The following is a 15,323-nucleotide window of genomic DNA, read 5'->3' as shown; positions in this document are numbered from 1 at the left end:
CACCTAACTACGGATAGTGACGGGTGATAATTAGACACAGATTGAGCCGCTGCAATAGTATTTAATTGAAATATATTTACGTTTACATGTTGTTTATATAATAATAAGTGGACGGTGCACTAGGTCTCGCCGGCGTTGCAAGCCCGCCAATATTCGCCAAGAGAATGTGTCCGTCACGCCAGTGTTACCAAAGTGTCGCGAAGTTTTGGTCATAATAAAAATACATAAATGACCTTTTTATTTTATTGTTCTCTTATGATATTTTCAAAAGGTCCGGTTTTATATTTTTAAAATCTGGTGATCTTAATATATGTTACAGTTAACCATTATCTTATGAGTCAAATAAATTTACGCGTTACTGTGCTGTGTAATATATACACATTAAAAAATGATTGATAATTGAAAAATTAAAAAATCATAATTTTTCATAAAGCTATTTTTTTCACTAAATAAAGGAACAGAGATTCGGTACTCAAAAACTCACTCTTTTCGGTATACATCATAGAGTGCACATAATACAATCGAAGATGAGAACTTTTATCTGAATATTTATATTATTCATAAAAGGTAGGAGTCATAATTATTATCATTTTAATATCTACAAGCATTAAGATGTGTTTTGATGTGTCGTGAAAGATAGGGTTTGGTTTTAAATGCTTTTCCACATATTTCACATTCAAAGTCACGAACATCGCTATGAATTTGAATGTGTTTTGAAAGAATGGAGTTAGTTTTAAATGCTTTTCCACATATTTCACACTTATAATCACAAACATCACTATGAGTTTTCATATGCCCTGTTATATTGGATTTTGTTTTGAATGCTTTACCACATATTTTACATTCAAAGTCCCGAACATCTCTATGAATTACCATATGATATGCAAGATTGGATTTAGTTATAAATGCTTTACCACATTTTCCACATTCATAGTCACAAACGTCATTATGAATTAACATATGGTATGAAAGATTTGATTGAGTTATGAATGTTTTACCACATTTTCCACATTCAAAGTCACAAACGTCACTATGAGTATTCATATGCCATAAAAGATTGGATTTTGTTTTAAATACTTTTCCACATTTATCACATTCAAAATTACGAACGTCGCTATGAGTTTTATTATGTATTGAAAGTAAAGCTTTAGTTTTGAATATTTTTCCACATTTTTCACATTCAAAGTTAACTACTTCGCTATGAATTTTCATATGCCCTATAATATTGGATTTTGTTTTAAATGCTTTACCACATTTTTCACATTCAAAATCACGGACATTGTTATGAGTATGCATATGATTAGAAAGACTGTATTTACTTTTGAATGTTTTTCCACATTTTTCACATTCAAAGCCGCGAACATCGCTATGAGTCTGCATATGTTGTGAAAGTGAGATTCTGTATTTGAATTTTTTTCCACATTTATCACATTTAAAGTCACGAACATTGCTATGAATTTTCATATGCTCTGAAAGTCTACTTTTATATTTGAAAGCTTTTCCACATTTATCACATTCAAAATCCCGAAAATTGTTATGGGTCAACATATGTTGCGAAAAAATAGATTTTGTTTGGAAGCCTTCTCCACATTTACTACACTCAAATTTATAAAAACCATCAGGAATACTTTGAACTCCGGTAGATGTTTCTCTGTCATGTTTCTAAAATTAAAATTTTATTTGTTAGATAAGTTTTAAATATCAAAATACATAGCAATCGAAATCTATTCGACTATTACTTTGGTGGCTTTATAAATTTTGTCAGATGAAACGTCCACACTGATAATATTCGCATTAAGTATATCTTTGACATCATGTGTTTCTGAAACCATACAATTGAAATGTTTAAATGTAACAGCAGAATTATCGAATATATCTAACCTATTTCGAACATGTCATCTACGCTGCCTTTGTGTGTATCATCGATACTTTCGTATTCGCGTTTTACATTTAAATACTAGAAAAAAAAACAATATTTAAGCCACATATGTACATTATCAAGTGATGCATATTATGTTTCATTACCTCAACTTTACATTGAACCATGTTAACGGAATAAGTTGTTTCTTTGTCGTTTTCGATGTCAATTTCTGCAACAAGATATATAATTAACTTAAAATGTTTCGTATCAAATTGAACACAAATTATTTCACAAGAAAGTAATATTAGCTGAATCAAAAAAACAAAACTTTAAACAACCATTATGATCAAAATCAAAAAAAATTGTATATGTACCGGTTTTGATAGTCGCCATTGTAACGTCGAGTTGACAGTTCTATTCATTACAAACGTTTGAACCAAATATGCCGAACTATCGAGCATGGCGAAAAATGTCCCAATTTAAATGTTTTTTATTAACAAATATCAAATAATTTATTTTTACCATTTTCTTTTCAATCCACATTCGTGCGTTGTATTTTGCACAAATAAAAGTTATTTACCCGCATAGAAAATAAAACAGATTTGACAATGCAACGCAAGTCCATACGAGCGAGGTAAAAGATATTTTATAAATAACACTAATCTAACCCAAATCTAACCTAGATGATAAAAGTTCTAAGACTAATTCTAGTTTTAAAACTTTCATTATGTCCAAAATATAAATTAAGCCATCTCATCTCTTAAAGAAAAAAGAGGTACAGACAGACGTCGCATCTTGCATATTGCTCTATTGTTTGCCCGCAATTGGATATTACACTATGTTTTAAGAATATGATAGCTATCCTTACTGATTTACTATGGATTTATGATATAAGAGTGTTAGTCAAAGTATATTCAAACCAAATTTTGTTCAATTGTAGGGCGCAAAAACAATTATCATTTCTCAAAAGATAAAAACCCACGTCAAAGGCAATAAAATCGTGTCGGCGCCATTGCAATAGAAACACTCGGTACCTAACGTTTCTCCTACGATGGTAACGACGCGATTTTATTGCTTTTGGCGTCGATTTTTAGCTTCTGAGAAGGAATAATTGTTTTTTGCGCTCTATGCCGTGAGTTATGGCGTCTCTTGGAGTAAGGCTTTTTGTACCGTATGTTGAGAAGGTCTCCAGTGAATCCAACCATACAGATATCATTTAACCAATTGTTGCGTGCATATATTCGCCTTAAAAGAATGAAATTTACTTTTAATAAAGCAAGGGTTAAATTTTATTGGTATTTTTCGGTCGCCCAATGGCCAATTGTTAACGTAACCATAATGCACAAAAGAGTATGGATTATCTGTAATTACAATGATAATAATGACGTGCTTTGACACTTTGTTTATGGGTTCCTTTGTGTCCAAAAAAGATTGTTTTTGCCTCTAAAAAACACTCAGGGAAAACACTTGAAAAAGCAACTAAATTTAAATATGTGAATGAAAATATGAAACATGCAGTGGAAGGTCTACAATTAATACCACTGAAAACATCGATTTGATTCACGATAGTGTCGTAACAGATCGGCGAATCGAGGTTCAATGAGTTAAAGATGGCAAAAATGTCTGCGAGGTGGGTGATTGTTTTCTGATATATTTATGAAAAGATTAGTTAATAAACTCCTTTACAATTTCCTAATGTATAATTAAATTAAATTTAAATAACCTATAATATATTACATAACAATTTACATCGTTTTAGGTGGCAATATAAAATGGTGACTGAATTGGTTATTGTTTTATTGCTCATTTAATATTTTTTAAAACAATTTCATTAATTTATTCGTTTTTTAATTACATATTAGCTAATTATAATTATAAAATAGGTAAAACACTAATTTTGCAACATTCACTAACTCTAACGTAGGATTATAAAAATGTCTATCTATTTATCTGAGAGTTTAATGAATTAAAAAAATATATTAAAGAGTCCATATTTTTTATTAAAATATTTTCACTAATTTTTTCAAATGTTATTGCAATTTTTAAAATTGTATTTGGCCGAAGAAGGCCGACGTTTGAAAATGGCGCCACCTGTATTTATTGACAGCCGTAAACGTCAAGTTTGAACGTCAAGGTGACCTTTCATTCATGTCGCCGGAATATTGGTAAGTCAATCGCTGATACTTTCTCTTTAAACTAAGCGGTAATACAGTCGATTAATACTTTTAATCGTTACACAAGCAAATATACAATAAATTCATACATAATGTGAGTAGTTTCAATGCAATTTGGTGTCAAACACGATTTTATATTGTAAACATTCACATATTGTACTGTTATGCACTTAACAATTAAAATAAAACAGTATAATTGAATTCAATGTTTAATAATGATTGAATAATTCGCTTGTTCAATCTATTGAGTTACGCAAATGAAGTGATAAGAAATTATTAACGAGGCGAATAAAAAAATATTATATAATTATTCAAATTCGCGATCACGTTTTTATAACGTGTCAAAAAGTGTTTTAATTTAGAGCAGCTACCGTATGTAACACAATACCATATTACAAGTTTGCATTTCGTAGGAGACAATGAGAAAACCTGTATGAGCATTGTGAACTGCTTTGTATAAAATGTAGAATGAATACAAAAGCATCACATCAAATTACATTCGCTGGTGTATAATTTAAAACTTATATGTGTTAATAATATATTTTTATTTAATAACATGTAAGAACTATAAGATATATTATACGCATTCTCAACGGTTGCTCAAATAATAATCATACTTAAACCACTAGCGTTTGCCAATAAAATCTATCTGATCCGACAAAGACCGCAATAATTAGTAAAATTTCTGTACATAAAAATATTTTATTATAATATCTATTATATAACACTTTTGACCTTCATATTTTTTTCTCTAAGATTATTTTAAATGGATTTTTTTAATTTTTGCAATCCGGAATTTTAAAACATGATGGTGAATCAAGTTGGCTAAAAAACTTAATCGAAATATTTGTAAGCTCAATTTTCTAGAAAAGCTTTATAGAAATTTGTTTAAACCTATATATATTCCACATACAAATATTATATTCCACATACATATGATTAAAAAAAAGTTGCTTTAATTTGTATTAAAAAACATATCTGCTCTTCACTTTTTGCTGTAGAATTATTTTTAATGAAATTACATTTTTTATTTTTTTTATTATCCGGCAAGTCGTTAGTTGTAGTTATCTAGCAGTTACCGTGTCCACAAAAACTGATATATCCCATTTATAATATGTGATAATGTCTCTTTCTTGTTCATACAATTTCTTAAATAAGTTTTCAAGTATCATAACTCAAAAATACTTTTTGATGCGGAAGCAAAACTAATGATATCTTATCCATAATCTGGAGAATGTTATTTTTAAATTTTTTGGTAACAGTATATGCAACATAATAAGCATTCACTGAATCCACTATTTCATTTGACCTAGGAAAAATATGTTTCTTACGTCAATATAATTCAAAACTAAGCAATAAAAATATAATTATATATAATTTATTTTAGAGCTCCAAAGCTGATAAACTTATTAAGCAAGCTATAAATACTTTAATATTATCTTATACTTGACCCGAGCCTTCTGTAGCATCAGCATATAATTACTGTCTAATTGACATATTATCTCTCACTTAAACGATAGCGAAATTTAAAGTTATATAACAACATTACAAAAACACTTTGAGAACCTTATTTTTCACAACTGAGTGACTTTGATGTTAATAAAAGGACTTGCCCAACAACTTTTCCCACTACAAGTCCGTAATTTGTGTTGTAAAACAGTGCTTTGCGTTTTAACCCGCGATGAAGTAAATACATATATTTTTTAATCGGACTATTGTTGAACATTCAGTATGAGGTCAAACCATTCATTTAGTAAAGTAAGTTAAGAAAAATACACACGTATCACAACAAGAGTCGTGTTTATGTTTATCTTGAAATAATGATTTGTTTATGCTCGTCTATCAGATGCAGGTCGACTTGAGCGAACATCGAGGGCGCACCAGTCCAATAATGTTCGGCACAAAGATACCTGCTCCTCAATCGTCACCAGCTCTGTTGAGCACCAGACAACAACAAGGAAATCAAGTGAGGGTGTTGACTTTGAACCATGGAGAACATTTGGATTCTTCACTGTTTAGGTAAGACAAATGATATCTATAATTAATACAAAATGCAGTTAAAGTAAAAAATAATAATAATAAATAAATACTATGAGATTTTTCTGAGAAATGCTACCATTTATAATTTGATTAAAGACATTTTATTATTTTTAAACTCTACTATTTTTATGCAATAATGTAACTTAAATATAATAGACATAAAAATATTTTAGACCACTAAAACACTGCTCGGGATAGACCCAAACTCAATATGTATTCATTATATGTAATTGATTTATTCATCCTGTTATTACAAATTTATTTTATTACAATATTTGTAGTCTCTTGTCTTCACCTATTGCATTAGCACGTTGCTGTTTAACTTAACAAAACATTACTTTTAGGTTAAATTGATTTTATGATAAATTAAATATTTTATTGTGAGACTTATTTATTCATTATGCCAAAAATTAGGTGGCACTCTGGTAACACTGACGTGACGGCGGTGAATGGCAACACGTTCCTTAGCGAATCTCTCATTAGTCGGTCTGTGAAGCAGACAATTAATTTATTGTTTTAATTATTGATAAAGGTGTTTTTTCTTAATTCCTGCAATCACAAAAGTAGCTTCGAAGCATATCCTAAAAAATTATCGCCTCAAACAACCATTTTGCGACACACGAAACGGTTTTTGTACGGGTTTTTTGTCATAATCTACCAGGAGTACATATGAGTGAGAAGGTAGCTGACAATTAATTTACTATTTTAATTATTAGGAAAACTATTTATTGCAAAACACCTCAAGAGTCGCGTCAAAGCATATTCAGAAAGAAAAAACGCTTCAAACTACCGTTTTTGTACGGGTTTTTTGTCATAATCTACCAGGAGTATAGAATAGGTGAGGAGGTAGTGGAGCTAATAATTTAATTATTATTTATAAAAAATTGTTAATAGCTACCTGCTATGGAATAATAGTATCTATTTACATATACATAAGGCCTATTATTGCATAATCGTAGTTCTCTTTTGTTCCTACCAATCAGAAAAAAGAATTTAATTATTTTAAATTTTCTTGGAGACACATGATCTTAGAAAATAGTTACTATGTACATAAATAAACAAAATACACAAAGCTCACTATCGAATGTGTGTATAATGTTATTTTTTTTTAAGTTTAAGAGCTTACAATGATTAATCATAAAATATAATCTAAATAATTAATATAAAAAAAAGATGGTCGATAACGCAATGATATCTGTCACTGCGTTATTATCCAAAGTATTTTCCATTGACTTACCGATTTAATATAATTATTCGAATTGCAAATAAACCAGGTACGTGTTAACCGTAAACATGTTATACATATTTTGTATTATGTACGATGATTGAAAGTTTATGTGGATCAAACCACACAAACTCTAATAAAACGTATTTTTTATCTTGTGATATTCTGGGATTTGTCATGGCGATCGCGTAACAATGATTATGAAGCAGGCGGTTACTTAACTGAATAAGTTTGGTTCCATTTCGGCGTAGTCATCTTATTAATCGCTCATGGCTTCTGAAAAATAATTATGTATAATAAAAACTATGCACAATAATTAGAATTTAAGCATAATATTCCCACAGATCAGTTCTCTGTGGAAATATATGTTTGAACCAGGCGCGGGCAGTGAGACTTTCCTTCTCGATCGCTTGCATGTTAAATGACAATGAGCATACGGTCAGCATGCCCTTATCTCTCATTTACGCGAGCGATCGAGAGGGAAAGTATTTTACCGCCCGCCCCTGGTTTGAACATATTTATCATTATTTTTTCAATAGAAAAGTCTTCAGAAATACGTAAAATTATTTATTTCTGGATATGTCCTCTTCTCATTTGGGCTTATGTTTATGAATCAGAATTAAACTAACTCGACTGGACTTATTTTGATTAAAACGACATATAAAATAATCCAGATAACAACAAGAAACTTTTTCAAATGTAACAAAAATCGGAGCTGAACCAAAAAAAAATGTTCTTATAAACAATAGAAGAAATAAAATGTTTTAAGATGTAATAGAAAATCAATTTTTAATACAAATAAAAACATTTAAAAAATAATCACTTGGAGCTGAACCGAAAACCGTAAAAACCGATATTTATTCCAGAACGAAAACCGGAACAGAATTGATATTTTTTAATTGAATTGGAACGAAAAAAATAACTATTCGATCCCTTGCTTAAGTAGTTATTTTTTACATAATATATTTTTTAAATTTAAAAAACTTGTTTTTTAATAAATGTTTAAATAACAGGTATTAAAAAATCTAAACGAAATTGAAAAATATATAAAAGCAATAAATACATATATTAATCATATTATAACTCACTGACTGTTTTAATTTTTAAACCCCAGAAATGTATAAAAAATTCTCATTAGCAATTCTATAAATATTTTTATTATTTTTGGCAACTACCCCACAACCGTTTCTCAGTAGTGTCAATCAATTACATTATCAACCTAAATAAATCGTAATATAAAGAAACCAAATATCATAGAGCAACTTCTAAAATATTTTCCAAAAATAATTATATTATAATAACGAGTCTTACCCTTTTTTGCGGTATCGCCGTACGGTGGTCCATCTCTCACTGTTTTAAGGTACCCCAGATAGTTATATAGTTACATTAAAATAATAAATAAATAAAATAAAAAATATTATATTTATTCAATATTTTTTTTAATTTGATTAACTGTTAATGATTTTTATAGAAAATTATACCAATAAATTAAAGAGTATGTTATAAATGAACATAACAAAAAATAATTTATATTTATTTTGTAAAAAATATTGAGAGCCTCTGAATTGATATAAAACAAATCTACAAAAGCCGGATAATACATAAAAAATATATAAAATAAATTAACGAAAATATTAGAAATAAATAAATTTAATATATATCGTCTTTCTTTAAATTCAGTAGTACAGTGGTTTTTCTAGCTGATGATTTTACTTACTTCTATATTTTGTTCACATTCACTTTCAGATTGGAGAAAGGATGGACTCTGCATCTGTATCCCGGGCCAAGCCTAATGGGACACAAAGTCCTAGTCTACTGTAACTATCCCGATCAAGGAAATGAGCAGAGCGACTTCATAAGAAACCAATACTACACTCTGCCATGGAACCGTTCGAATCCCGAAAATCCGGCGTTTCCGCCCACCGTCATGGGAACTGGCATTGTCGTCCAAGACACCGACATATACTGCGAGCTGAACGTGAACAAAGCTGGAAGCTACCACTTCTACTTCATCTACGAGAACAAGTCAGTATAGTTTTTAATAATTGTACAATTCTCACAGTTTAACATGGTCGTTTTTATTAGTGGCACAACTATTGGACCTCAAGGATCTGGATTCTTCCACGTTTCTCCAACTCTCCGCTTTGGAAGAAACAGTCACGATTGGCTACCGCTCGATTGCATCCAATGTCAAACCGTCCTCTCCAAATCTTTGGGACCGTTCAATTCTTGGGAGGGTAAATTACGCGTGGCTAAAGAATCCGGTTACAATATGATACACTTTACACCGATTCAGGTATGAAAATTATTTGTTATTCTCAATGATCATACATAATGGTAATTCATAATTTGCTTTTTTTTTGTAGGAACTAGGAGGATCTAATTCTAGTTACAGTGTTTCTGATCAATTGCGTTTGAATCCATTGTTTAGCATTGAAGCTGGAAGGGAAATTACGTACATGGATGTGGAGAACTTGACGAATAAGATGCGTAATGAGTGGAAGGTGCATTGTTATGTCTTTAACGTACTGTAAATTAAATATAAATTATAATCTATGTTAAATCAGGTACTTTCTATATGCGACATTGTGTTGAATCACACTGCAAACGAGTCTCCGTGGCTGCTGGAACATCCTGAAGCAACTTACAACGTTTACAACTGTCCTCATTTGAAACCGGCGTTCTTGCTAGATGCAGTTTTGGCAAAATTAACCGAAGACGTCGGACGCGGAGACTACGAATCTTGGGGAATTCCGAGTAAAGTCAATCAAACGCAGCACTTGGATGTAAATATCGTTGATATGCTTTTTATGATGATATTTAAAATGAATACTTTATTAACCGATACTATTTACAGGCAATTAAAAATTTGTTATTGAGTCAACTGCTACCTGAAGTAAAACTACACGAACTATACATTAGTAATGTGAACGAATTGGTACAAGATTTCCATACGCTAGCCAGAAATAAGTATGTTTTAATATAAATTACAGTATATAAATACAGTTTTATTTATTATTCATTTATTTAATCAGAGTACCACCAGTCACAGCATCAGTGGAAGAAAAAGAAGAGTTGAAGATTGTGCAAGATTCTCAATACAGACGTATGAAGTCGGGCGTAGATATGGAATTGGCGCTTCATTTATATAATGTCTATAGATCCGATTGCTTCGATGAAGATACTCGTCTGAAGAAATGTTGCGAAGAATTCAAGGCGTGTCTGGACGCTCTCAATAAGAAGATGGTCGAAGAAATTCAGTCGCATTTGACGTACGCCGTCGATAATTGCATAGCCGGAATGAGATATTTCCGCATACAATCCGACGGACCGAAGATTGAAGAAGTTACCGAGAAAAATCCACTAGTTCCGAGATATTTCACGTTTCACGGAGCTATTGGTAATATGAAAGAAATGGAAGCCAAGATGTACTCGCTAGACGCTAGATTTTTGATGGCACATAACGGATGGGTTATGAACGCTGATCCTCTGAAGGATTTCGCTAACGTAAAAGACGGAACTGCAAACGTGTATATTAGGAGAGAGCTAATCGCATGGGGCGATAGCGTGAAATTGAGATATGGCGATAAACCGGAAGACGTTCCTTTCTTATGGAAACACATGAGGGAATACGTTGAAATGACAGCTAAGATTTTCGACGGAGTCAGATTGGACAACTGTCATTCAACTCCTCTACCAGTAGCTGAATATTTATTGGATTGCGCGCGTAAAATAAAACCAGATTTATACGTAGCAGCCGAGCTCTTTACGAATTCAGATCAGACTGATAATATATTTGTGAACCGTTTGGGTATTACGTCGTTGATCAGAGAAGCACTGTCTGCTTGGGATAGCCACGAATTGGGAAGGTTAGTATATAGATACGGCGGAAAACCTGCTGGAGCATTCATGTTGCCACCGAGGCGAGCTCTTGTGCCTTCCATTGCACACGCGTTGTTCTTAGATTTGACTCACGATAATCCGGCTCCAGTTGAAAAACGATCCGTTTATGACTTGCTACCGTCCGCCGCTTTAGTGTCGATGGCTTGCTGCGCTTCAGGCAGCAGTAGAGGATATGATGAATTAGTACCGCATCACATCCACGTCGTTGACGAAGTCCGACAATACATGGAATGGGCTGCAGAATATGGAATGTCTTCTTCGATAGATTCTTTACAGATGCAAGTGAATCATCAATCAGGCATTATTGCAGCCAAAAAGGCTCTCAATCATCTTCATTATGAACTCGGAAGCAAAGGCTACGATCAAGTGTACGTCGATCAGATGGATCCTGATATAGTGGCCGTCACTAGGCACAATCCTAGAACACACCAGACCGTCATATTGGTGGCTTTCACAGCTTTCGCGCAGCCGAATCAGAATTATGGCGGAAGGTCTATTAAACCGTTACGATTTGAAGGTAAATTGGACGAAATTATCTTGGAGGCGAGCTTAAGACATGTCGATTCCAAATCGGGCGGATCAATATTCCAAAGTCCAAGGGCATATTCTAAACATCATACGTTTTTAAACGGATTGAACGAATATGAGACGATCATCAAGCAAAACATTCAACTCAATCAATCGATGACATTCACGGGTCACGAAAGACACGAGGGAGCTTATACTGTTTTAGAGTTTAAGGATTTTGTACCAGGATCCATAGTCGCTATCAGAGTGTCCACACAGGAAGAAATTAAGTCTGCTTTCCATAAGCTTTATCAATACGCTGACGCTTTTCATACTTTACCATATGAAGGAATTCTCAATCAAATCGGTCTAACTTCAATACTCCCCCGTTTGAGCTTAGCCGATATGAACGTCTGTTTGTACGTTTGCGATCAAGAAGAGAAAGACAACGGAGGATCCGGAGTTTACGATATTCCAGGCTCGGGGCCGTTGTTTTATTGCGGTCTGCAAGGATTCGTTTCTCTGTTGAGCGAAATACGCCCGAATAACGATCTCGGTCATCCGCTTTGCAATAATCTCAGAGAAGGCAATTGGATGATCGATTACATCTGGCAAAGGCTCGAGAGGCATCCGAATCTATCTGAGTTATGCAGGTGGTTTCAATCATCTTTCCAGCCGTTGAAAGAGATACCAAGATTCTTAATACCTTGCTATTTCGACATGATGATCACTGGCATCTATAATCTATTGCTTAAGGCTAGCTTTGCACAAATGGCCGATTTTATCAAATTAGGTACGTCGTTTGAAAAAAGTCTAGCTCTCGGAAGTATTCAATGTGCTGGTGTTGTAAAATCTGTATCGCTTCCGCCCATGTCGCCTAATATCGCTTCGCCGCTCTTACCGCAAAATCCAGCAACTTTATCTGCAGGTTTACCTCATTTCACATCCGGATATATGAGATGTTGGGGTCGCGATACTTTCATAGCTTTAAGAGGCATGTTCCTCCTCACCGGACGATATCAAGAAGCCCGCCAGCATATTTTAGCTTTCGGTTCATGCTTGCGTCACGGTCTCATACCTAATCTTTTAGACGGCGGTAAGAACCCACGCTACAATTGCCGAGATGCCATATGGTGGTGGCTTTATAGCATCCGTTGCTACTGCATCGATACTCCTCAAGGTTACTCAATTTTACAAGATCCTGTGTCTCGCATTTTCCCGAAAGACGACTCGCAACCTTGCGGACCGGGTCAAGTAGATCAATCACTGCAAGACGTAATCCAAGAAGCTCTGAACGTCCACTTCCAAGGGATCGGATATAGGGAAAGAAACGCCGGAAGAACGATCGACGCCCACATGTCGGATAAAGGCTTTAACGTCCAAGCCGGTGTTCACCCAGAAACTGGGTTTGTGTTCGGCGGAAATGACGCTAATTGCGGAACGTGGATGGACAAAATGGGTTCTTCGGACGCCGCCGGAACTAGAGGTAAACCGGCCACTCCCAGAGACGGCAGCGCAATCGAATTGATAGGCTTGTCGAAAGCTGTGGTCACATGGCTGGCTATCATGCACAATAATGGCAAATATCCGTATTCTGGAGTGCAACGGAAGCACAGAGACGGCGCTGTCACTTCGTGGACGTTCGCTCAATGGGCTGATAAAATACAGCAAAACTTTGAGCGTTTCTTCTGGATCAATTCGTCTCCGGCCGCTAACGATATTAGACCAGATTTGATTCACCGCAGAGGAATCTATAAAGATTCTTACGGAGCAACGCAAGAATGGGCCGATCATCAGCTTAGATGCAACTTCCCGATAGCTATGGTCGTCGCTCCGGAGCTGTTTGATCCCCAGCATGCATGGATCGCTCTCAACAATATGAAAACTCTACTGCTTGGACCTTTAGGAATGAAGACTCTCGACCCGGAAGATTGGGCTTATTGCGGCGATTATGATAATTCCAATCAAAGCACCGATCCTAAAGTGGCGCACGGTTTTAATTATCATCAAGGACCAGAATGGGTGTGGCCCATAGGATTTTACTTGCGCGCACGACTGCATTTCGCTCAAGAAAATAATTGCTTGAGGAAGACGATAGCCGAGACTCATCGCGTGCTATCGAAACATTTAGCCGAGATTCAAAGCACTCCGTGGAGAGGTTTACCCGAATTGACGAATAGCTCGGGATCGTTCTGTCGCGATTCTTGTCGCACTCAAGCTTGGAGCAACGCTTGCGTGCTGGAAGTCTTATACGAGATTCGGCAGTGGGAGAGCAAACAACCAGTGGTTCTCACCCCTGAAGACAACTGACGTAAAAATCGCATCGTAGTCCACATTGTACCATATCCTCGCGATATATCTATAAGTAAATATTACAGAAAGCAGAAGTCTGGTGATTTAAGCAGAAACAGCAGTGAATTAGAATTGAGCGATATAGAGCATCTGTATTCCGAACCGTATTTTCAATTTGATGTAAAAGATCATAAAAAAAATAAAAAAAAGGCAGACCAATACTCAAGTTATTATAAGAAGAAAAGCAACAAACGAGGTTGTAACATCTTCAGATTTAGAAAGAAGCGCAAATTTTTGGACGCACGAGATTGTAATTCCAAGTTTGAGTTGGAAAAAACCTCATCGACATTTCAGAGGCATTATAAAGCAGCCAAAAACGCTTCCAAACACATCTACAATAAATTGGTCCACCATTATAACTATTCTTTTAGTTTCTCTACTGTCGTTTATAGCGATAGATATTTTATTTACAATCATATATTAGAAACTAAAATACTGCCATTAAGATGCTTCGTAGCTAGCGATCTAGATGCATCGTTGCTTTATAAAAGATTCTCTAGAAATTCTAATAATTACGATAACCTGCTGCTTTGGGAAAAAAATGAGTGGAACGCAGAAGATGTACTAACCAAGCATTACATGCCGATATTCACAAACTGTTCTATCCAACCATACTTTCAAAATTGCGGCACACTCGATCGATTCGGATTATACCAACACATCGATCGACGATATCAATTTTCTGATAAAAATAGACTTACGTTTTTGAGTTATAAACCTGCAATAGATATATTAAATAGCAAAGATATGATGGACTACGATGACTATGCTTATTCGCATTTTAAGCTAAACGATACTAATAATCAATTGCATTCGCTTTTATATAGCGAGCGACGACAATTCAATTATCGACTGTCCGATAAAGGATCACTGTCATACAGAAAGTTTACAAACTACGAGATGAACACAAAGAGGAAGCAGTTCAAGAAGAATAACTCCTATGGACAAATTTACGGCAATAAGGAATTTGTGTCCAAATTTCCCATACCCGATTTTGCACTGTCTTATGAAGATTTAGTGTTGAGATGGAAGAATTCAATCTATGAAAAGAGCAAAGCTTACGAAGTAAACATCTTTGAAAAAGTATACAAACCGAGCGGTCGTCAAACTTCGATCACAAACTTGGCGTCGAACGAATCAAAGTTTTACAAAGCGGACAAGAAGAAGGTGAACTTTGATCAGGTACAACCGTACGCTGAGACTTTCATTAACGAAAGTCGTAAAAATAATTTAAGTCGCACTAGTTTCTTAGAAGCTAATA

The 15,323-nt window shown here is 34.1% G+C and overlaps 2 protein-coding genes across 4 annotated transcripts; one reads left to right on the top strand and one right to left on the bottom strand.

Moving 5' to 3' along the window:
• Positions 1-41: 41 nt before the first annotated feature.
• On the bottom strand, positions 42-2,283 carry LOC148239435 (uncharacterized). The gene is made up of 5 exons (XM_088205933.1): positions 2,236-2,283; positions 2,026-2,090; positions 1,882-1,957; positions 1,740-1,822; positions 42-1,662 (listed from the first exon to the last, which is right to left on the bottom strand). Exons 1-5 carry the CDS (start codon positions 2,252-2,254, stop codon positions 592-594), a joined length of 1,314 nt encoding a protein of 437 aa, XP_088062059.1. The 5' UTR covers positions 2,255-2,283; the 3' UTR covers positions 42-591.
• A 1,638-nt stretch (positions 2,284-3,921) lies between these two features.
• Positions 3,922-15,111, top strand: LOC148239434 (glycogen debranching enzyme). Of its 3 annotated transcripts, none has more exons than XM_088205883.1 (8): positions 3,922-4,026; positions 5,882-6,054; positions 9,047-9,325; positions 9,386-9,596; positions 9,667-9,804; positions 9,868-10,086; positions 10,158-10,270; positions 10,336-15,111. In XM_088205883.1, the coding sequence occupies exons 2-8, from the start codon at positions 5,882-5,884 to the stop codon at positions 14,018-14,020; spliced, it is 4,818 nt and encodes a 1,605-aa protein (XP_088062009.1). In that variant the 5' UTR covers positions 3,922-4,026; the 3' UTR covers positions 14,021-15,111. The 3 variants fall into 3 exon arrangements, with proteins under 3 accessions (XP_088062009.1, XP_088062017.1, XP_088062001.1); XM_088205891.1 differs by lacking the exon at positions 3,922-4,026 and adding an exon at positions 4,060-4,129; XM_088205875.1 differs by lacking the exon at positions 3,922-4,026 and adding an exon at positions 5,570-5,793.
• The last annotated feature ends 212 nt before the right edge of the window (positions 15,112-15,323 follow it).

Source organism: Plectrocnemia conspersa, unplaced genomic scaffold, assembly GCF_051122295.1.
Source record: "Plectrocnemia conspersa isolate PC_06_02 unplaced genomic scaffold, ASM5112229v1 ptg000001l, whole genome shotgun sequence".
NCBI lineage: Eukaryota > Metazoa > Arthropoda > Insecta > Trichoptera > Polycentropodidae > Plectrocnemia > Plectrocnemia conspersa.
This window is presented reverse-complemented; position numbering and strand designations above follow the sequence as displayed.